This window comes from Eublepharis macularius, chromosome 9, assembly GCF_028583425.1.
Source record: "Eublepharis macularius isolate TG4126 chromosome 9, MPM_Emac_v1.0, whole genome shotgun sequence".
Classification (NCBI taxonomy): Eukaryota; Metazoa; Chordata; class Lepidosauria; order Squamata; family Eublepharidae; genus Eublepharis; species Eublepharis macularius.
This window is the reverse complement of record NC_072798.1, coordinates 36,086,499-36,094,412: the sequence shown is the minus strand read 5'-3', so window position 1 is coordinate 36,094,412 and position 7,914 is coordinate 36,086,499. Positions and strand designations below refer to the sequence as shown.

Sequence of the window (7,914 nt, the reverse complement as noted above, 5' to 3'; positions counted from 1 at the left end):
GCTCCCCAGCAAACCTAAGAGTGATGGGGACCTTTGGGTATACACACAGCCCTGGGCACAATGGCTGAGAAAGCACTTCTGAGACACACAGAGATAAATCATAGATTTGCTAATGACGGTGATATTATTTATTCCAAGGGGGAGAGCAGAGCTGAAGGACAAGTAGCTCTGTGTGTTGACGCATCTTTCTGTTCCTCAGCATGCATCCAGCCGGGCTGTGACCATCACAGCTGTACTGTTCTCTCCACCAATTAAAGGTCCCCCCCCAATCTGCACTCACCAAGACCATACTGAGCCCCCCCCCCCCCATCTCCGCTAAGGCAAAAGAATTATTTTCGGAATGAGAGCAGTTACACAACAAATGAATTATTTATCTTTTTGCATCAAGGAAGAGAAAAGCATTTAGTTAGGAGCCTTATTTATTTATCTTCTGTTTGTGTGTGTGTGTGTGTGTGTGTGTGTGTGTGTGTGTGTGTGTGAGAGAGAGAGAGAGAGAGAGAGAGAGAGAGAGAGAGAGAGAGAGCACTCAAGAGGAGGAGATTTTCTTTAGCGGGACAGCTGAAAATCCCGCTTGAAGGGAGGGGGGATGCTAAGCTGGCAGAAACACAGCTGTACTTCCTCCTTTCTCCCACCTCTTCCCATCTCCTCTGTTCTCCACTATCCCTCTTCACAAGACTGTAAGTTTGTTACATAACAGAACCCAAGCACCCTTCTGGCTATCACTGATATACAAGATTATGTTACAAGAGTTCCCCTTGCCAAAGCGTATCAACATAGCAGACAATACTAATCCAAGGCATCCACCCCCATCATTCCCAAGTGCTCTCTGTTCAGCTTCTCCCAGCCCCTGCAAAACTAATAAACCTTGCTGTCTTTTTGCATATTTCAAAGCCCTCTAACTGATGCCTCTTCTTGTCTCTTGTGTGTTTCCTTTCCAGATTTTGGTGACAGATGGATCGCTCCCTCTTATTCTCTCTCCCTCTTTACCTTCCCCCCTTCCTCCTCCTCTCCCCATATATTTTTCGTTTGATCTGAAGTTCTGAAGCATCTTGGAGAGGACCCTCGAGAGAAGGAGGAGGAAGCAGCACCCAAGGAATCTTAGCGACGCGGAGGCAGTTTTGCCTTGTTTTCTGAATCACGTCATGGTGTGGAAGGGAGGGTGTGGGGGAGTTGCACAACGAAGATTTGTTGTTGAATGTTTCATTTTTCATTTGCTTTGAGAAGAAGCACAAATATTTCCCCCCTCCAGTATAATTTTTGCTCTGATTGACAACAGAAGCCAGTCAGTATCCAGAACTGTCCTTGCATGAAACAGGGTGTATGTGACAATGGTGGCATCAAATAGGACTGGGGTCCCTGCACCCTGTGATTGGTAAGCTTCAGGGGTGTCACTCATCCTCTAACTTTTCCTTCCAACTATTTTTGGGCTGAAATTGCCTCTTGCAGCCTAAAGGGGGCACCTCAGCCCAACATGTTCCGTCTGGGATTTTGGGTAGCTACGCTGCTGTGCATTTGTGCCCCTGGTGTGGTCCGCAGTGACTGCTGGCTGATTGAAGGAGATAAAGGTTATGTATGGCTTGCTATCTGCAGCCAGAACCAGCCTCCATATGAGACTATCCCCCAGCACATTAACAGTACTGTGCATGATCTACGACTAAATGAGAACAAACTCAAGGTGGTGCTCTACTCCTCCCTCAACCGATTTGGTAACTTGACTGACCTCAATCTAACAAAAAATGAGATTTCGTACATAGAAGATGGAGCCTTCATGGGACAGTCCAATCTGCAGGTGCTGCAGCTGGGCTATAATAAGCTTACCAACCTGACCGAGGGCATGCTGCGTGGCATGGGCCGCCTCCAGTTCCTCTTTGTGCAGCACAACCTAATTGAGGTGGTCACACCCAATGCTTTTGTGGAATGTCCCAGCCTCATCAGCATCGACTTGTCCTCCAACCGCCTCAGCCGGCTAGAAGGCAGCACTTTCACAAGCCTCAGCAACCTGATGGTGTGCGAACTAGCTGGAAACCCATTCAATTGTGACTGTAACCTTTATGGTTTCCTTATGTGGCTGGTGGCCTTCAACAATGTCACAAAAAACTATGACCGGCTGCAGTGTGAGACTCCTCGGGAATTTGCTGGGTACCCACTTCTTGTGCCTCGGCCGCACCACAGCCGCAATGCCATCACCATTTTCAAGTCGATGTGTGGAGACGGCACCTTCCCATCCATTACCAGGATCAATCCCACACCATTCATGCCAGATTCTCAGAGGGACCCAGATGACAATGCTGAGAACTCGGGTATTAGCCCTGGAGACTTCCTCTCAGTCGAACCTCCAGCATCTTCCACCACTGATTCTTCCTTTAATCCCAGCATCAAGCTCCAGCAGGTGACCATCACCTCGGCTGCCCTGGTGGTGACAATCCCATCACCATTCAGCAAGATGTATGTATTGGTTCAGTACAATAACAGCTACATCTCTGATGTAATGACTCTGAAGAAGAAGAAAGAAGTTGTCACTCTCACCCATCTGAAGGCTCACACCAATTATACATTCTGCGTGGCTTCTATACGCAATTCCAAACGCTACAACCACACCTGCCTTTCCTTTGCCACCAGGAGCAAAGGGAGAGAAGACCCAATGCCCAACACCTCCACTACTACCCACTACATCATGACTATATTAGGCTGCCTTTTTGGAATGGTTATTATCCTCGGCATTGTTTATTATTGCCTGAGAAAGCGTAGGATGCAAGAAGAGAAGCAAAAATCCCTCAATGTCAAGAAAACCATTCTAGAGATGCGTTATGGCTCAGATATTGACACCAGTTCAATTGTACATCCATCACAGAAATTGGGAGAGCCGCCTGTCATCCCTGTTTCACGGATGTCCTCTCTTCCATCCATGATTGGGGAGAAGATGCCCCCACCTAAATCCATGGATACTGGCATGGAGACTCCAAAAGTAACCACCAAGGGCAATTATATTGAGGTTCGGACAGGTGGAGGGGATGGGCTGGAGAGGTCACAGCGGGATGATGACCTGCACGAACTGGACAATGGGCAAGGTTCGGCAGCTGAAATTTCAACTATTGCCAAGGAAGTAGACAAGGTAAACCAGATAATCAACAACTGCATTGATGCCCTCAAGCTGGACACAGCCTCTTTCTTGGGGGGAGGGGGTGGTGTTGACTCTGACATGGGTTTTGAATGCCAGTCCATACCAGCTGGTTCATCCGGTGGGCTGGAACGACCAAGTTTCCTTTCACCACCCTACAAGGAGAGCTCCCATCATCCTCTGCAGCGCCAACTCAGTGCAGATGCTGCTGTGACCAGGAAAACATGCAGTGTCTCCTCCAGTGGTTCTATCAAGAGTGCCAAGGTCTTCAGCCTTGATGTCCCTGACCACCCCTCAATGAGTAAGGGAGACTCCAAGTACATTGAGAAAGGCAGCCCACTCAACAGCCCCTTGGATCGTCTTCCCCTTGTGTCCCCAGGTGCCATCCACCACCTGGAAGTGAAACCTTCTTACCACTGCAGCGAACACAGGCATTCCTTTCCAGCTCTCTACTATGAGGAGAGTGGTGACACCTTAAGCCAGCGGGTGTCCTTTCTTAAGCCGCTCTCTCGTTCCAAGCGGGACTCTACATATTCTCAGCTCTCACCTAGACATTACTTCTCGGGCTATTCCTCCAGCCCAGAATACTCCTCAGAGAGCACCCATAAGATCTGGGAGCGTTTCCGGCCTTACAAGAAGCACCATCGGGAGGAGGTTTACATGGCGGCCGGCCACGCCCTGCGAAAGAAAGTCCAGTTCGCCAAGGATGAGGATCTACACGATATCTTGGATTACTGGAAAGGAGTCTCTGCTCAACAGAAGTTGTGACTCTATCTTTGAAGGGAAAGAGGGAAAAACAACCACAAAAAATTAACCCACCTGACTGTGAAAAACAAACAAACCTGACAAAAGAAACTGAAAACCATTTCTTAAAGTTTACAAAAAAGAACAGAAAAAAACCCAAGTGAAATGAATTGTCTCTACTGTGTTATGGGGACCATTGTTATTCCTTCAGATGGTGGGGAGGAGACACTTGTTTTTATACTGTGGTAAAGAGGGACAATTCTTAGGGGAGATACTGGGCTTGTAGGTAGCAGAAGTGGGAGGGGAAGGATCCTAACCAGGCATAGACTCAGACACTAACCATCACTTTTCTGTTCCTGTTATTGTTTCAGAAGGGGAGTGATTTTGTTCGTTCCCCTGACAATAGTAAGGGGTGCTACATTTTTGAGGGGACCCTTTAAATGTTGCTATAATTGTATGAGAGCCGTTTTTCCATAAATGGTTCCCACATAGTTGGCATAATGCTTAAATGACCCAGCGACATCAGCAGGGATGATCATGTGGGTTTGGGATGTGCAACTGGGACTCTCTGGCTGTGGTATGCAGGTTCTGTGGGAAAGATTTGTGCAATATGCCTTGCTCATATGGCTGAGTCATTTAAATGCTACCCCAGTCGTGAGAGACCTATCTGTGGAAAAGCGCCCTCCATGTTGCTAGGGTAACATTTAGAGGGCCCCAAAGTCAAGAAGAGATGAGGAGTAACATAAATTAATATCTTTTCAGTGCTCAGTATCTTCTAGGCCTGTAGACACTCTCCCATCTGTCCATATCTTTGTTATGATTTGCACAAACATAAACAAGAATGAAAACAGAGGTTTTCTTGGTATATCCTCACCATGCCTGTGAAAGGTGACTGATGTAAATTGCTGCAAGACTTACTAGCTTCCTCCATTGTGCGGAGGGGTAAGGTTTGGGAGATGGAATGTGCGTATAATGGGGGTCTTCTGTCTCCTCCATGTCCCCCGTTTGTTAGGAAGAGAGAGAGTTAGCTCTCAAGGAGTCTCCCCGCACTTCAGTAGAGCATTCCAGTTGTCTTCCAAGAAGAGAGGGGGAATATGCTGCATGGCATAGGAAAAGTGGAATAGCCCATATGAGGGGAAGGGGTGGAGGACAGTATCAGCAACCTCTCTGAGATCTCAAGGGATCCTGACTCTAGCCACAGTACCAAGACTGAGAGGGCTGCATACCCTGTAAAACAGAATCTCATGATGAACTGGCAGACAGGGTCCAAGTTTACCATGGCTCCTTTTATTGAAAAAAGGACAATATCCATGATGAGGTTCCCAACAGAGGGTTCTCTACTTTGTTCACAACCAATTGCCAGAATGCAGATTTAGAAAGGGGAATTATATGGCAGTAACACTGTGAGGGCTGGGGTTATGCAATTCAGGGTAGTCTTATGGTAGAATATGGTGGGATGGCCCTCAGAAAAAACAGAGTAAAGAGGAATTCTTCAAAAAGGTCTTGGGACAAGGTGGTCAAGGTGAGGGAAGGCACTTAGTGAACTCACATATGGGTTAGCAAAATGGCCATGGGGAAAAGGCTAGGATTGCTTGATGACACTGGAGAGCTGGCCAGCCTCATCCACTGAGCTTCTACCTTGTGGCCATCTCCTGTCCCCCGCCCACCATTCCTTCCTGTAGTGGCTGACAACTCAGCCCTAACCACTATTAATCCTTTTGCACCAGGTAAAGTGTCAGTGGGCACTGGAAGCACCAGAAAATGATGGTCTAAAGATAATGTTGGAGATCAGAACAGATACAGAGGCTTGGTGGGCTATATGGACAGATTAAGGCATTCTGATATGGCCTCATGGAGCTGGAGCATAGGGAACATTTAGCCAAGCATCTGACATAAGGGAACAACATCCCAGGGGCAGCCAGGATGGTGCTCAGGCAAAGTGCTACATTCTAGGTAATTTGTTGCTCTATATCCCAGAGCCGTTCTTAGGGCTCTGTTACAGAGAGAGAATGCTGGAAAAGGAATCCTTCTCAGTTTTGCTGGGAAAGGTGTGTTCTTGGGATCAGCAGAACAAGGAGACCCATCTTCTGGAATGTTTCCATTCCCTCCTACTGTCTGCTATTTGGTATGCTAAAGCATGTCCTCTCATAGCTTGCCACCATGCTGCTTCTTCACATCTGTCTTGCACCAAACCCCCATACTTGGCTGCTCCCCGGCCCCTTCCCAGCCTGTCTCAGAACGCACCAACAAAGCACAAGCACCAGTTGTTTCAGGAGCCACTCACTGGTTCTCCCAGATCTCACCTTGGAGGTGTTGCCTTGTGAATTTGGCTGGTTCTGGACCCTGGTTCCAAAGTTCAAAATCAGGTTTCCTTTCCATGGCAGGCAACTTTGCTCCTCCCATCCAATAGGGATCCCAGATGTATACACTCATTGAAATTGGATGGATGCCTTTCCACTAGAGTAATCTCTCTACACCTTGCAGCACAGGCAGCAAAGCTGTTAAGGCTGTTAGCATTTCCTCTTCCCAATCAGCTCCCTGCTGGGATAGCAGCAGGAATAACAACCATGAATCTGGCAGGGAACAGAACTGTCTGCCCTGGGGTATCTGATTACCAGTCCAAGGGACTGGCAGTTTAGCATAGCCTGGGGGTCGGGGCGGGGGGGAGAATGTGTTCCATGGGCTTTTATGGAGAGATTCTCCCTATAGAAATCATCAGTGCTTGCTGGAATGCCGGGATGCCTTGGGAAGAACTCTCCACTTCTGTTACATGATGTGCTTCCCACAGCAACCATGAAAAATGTCGTCCATTACTTGACCAGCACATGGACAGCAAAGAAGTATGCGTTGTTAGCAAGTAGTACTGCCATCCAGTGGCTGGTGTGCTAAATCTCAGGGATTTGTTACAATGGAAACAAGCGAAGAGATCCTTGTGGTGTATTATTGGTGGAAATATATAAGGAATTTCAAGGATATATTTTCTTGGGGATCCAGTGGAAGGATCCTAAAAGTCTTTTGGGTAAGCAGGAGAGGTTCCAAAAGAAAAAAACAACAACAATTCTAGGAATAAATTCCCATTAGGATTTGGACACAGAGAGAGATCTTAATGGTGTCCTCTGTGTAGATGAGAGACATCCTAGGGGTAGATCCTTGAACTTCCACAGAGACATCTGGAATATGCTCTTTATAAGATCTAGAGTGATTCCGCACACATTGGATAATGCACTTCCAATCCTCTTTATAGATCATTTGGAATGGAATTTTTTGTGCGCGGAACAAAAAATCCACCTCAAACGATTGATAAAGTGCATTGAAAGTGCATTATCCAAAGTGTGCAGAATCAGACTTAGCTAGGAATCCCCTCCCCTGGAGTTTATATACACTGTGGTGACTAAACATTAGGGATGTGTTCACCATGAGAATCTTACCCAAGGAGAGAAATCAGAGGAAACATAAGAAAATTGTAGGAGGTGTATGATATTCAAGGGGGAAGTGTGGGTATCCAGAGTGAGAGAGCCTCAAATCTGTTCCTAGTGGAAAAGAGCACCCCAAAGTGGTGGTCCGAGTGGATTCGTGAACAAAGCCCCAGACATCTTGCACAGTCACTTTTGCATGCTAGCATGTTTCCTGTGTTGTGGGTTGTTGTGCCATGCAGTGATCCTTGATAGATATAGCAGCAGGACTAAGCACAGTTAATGAAATTCTCCAGTATGAGTGAAAGCTGCAGTGGCGGATTCTGGATAACACACACCATTATGGTGCTTAAAACAGTGAAGGAGACAGGAGTTCGCTAACCGGAGGTAGGTTATCAGCCTTTGTCAAGTGCAGTGAGGAGGGTGTGTGGTCTGAGATTTCTGGGGAACTGAGGAATATTGGCCCACTGTAGATCCATCAGCCATCACGGGAAAGTATGATAGTGGGTTGTCCTGTGTCCTAGGGTTGCCCAGATTTAGGAAAGGGCTCCTGTGCTTAGCTTCTCTCTTAGTACAAGTGGGGAAAATGGCGTCCGTCAAAATTCTTAGTTTTTGATAACAATTAAAAGACGGACGAAT

The 7,914-nt window shown here is 47.1% G+C and overlaps 1 protein-coding gene across 1 annotated transcript; it reads left to right on the top strand.

The window, feature by feature from the left end:
* Nucleotides 1-1,471: 1,471 nt before the first annotated feature.
* ELFN2 (extracellular leucine rich repeat and fibronectin type III domain containing 2) lies at nt 1,472-3,886 on the top strand. Its single transcript, XM_054989270.1, has one exon. It carries the CDS (start codon nt 1,472-1,474, stop codon nt 3,884-3,886), a length of 2,415 nt encoding a protein of 804 aa, XP_054845245.1.
* The last annotated feature ends 4,028 nt before the right edge of the window (nt 3,887-7,914 follow it).

Excerpts from the sequence above, each read along its gene's own strand:
- ELFN2 (XM_054989270.1), top strand. The coding sequence starts at position 1,472 with ATGTTCCGTCTGGGATTTTGGGTAGCTACGCTGCTGTGCATTTGTGCC.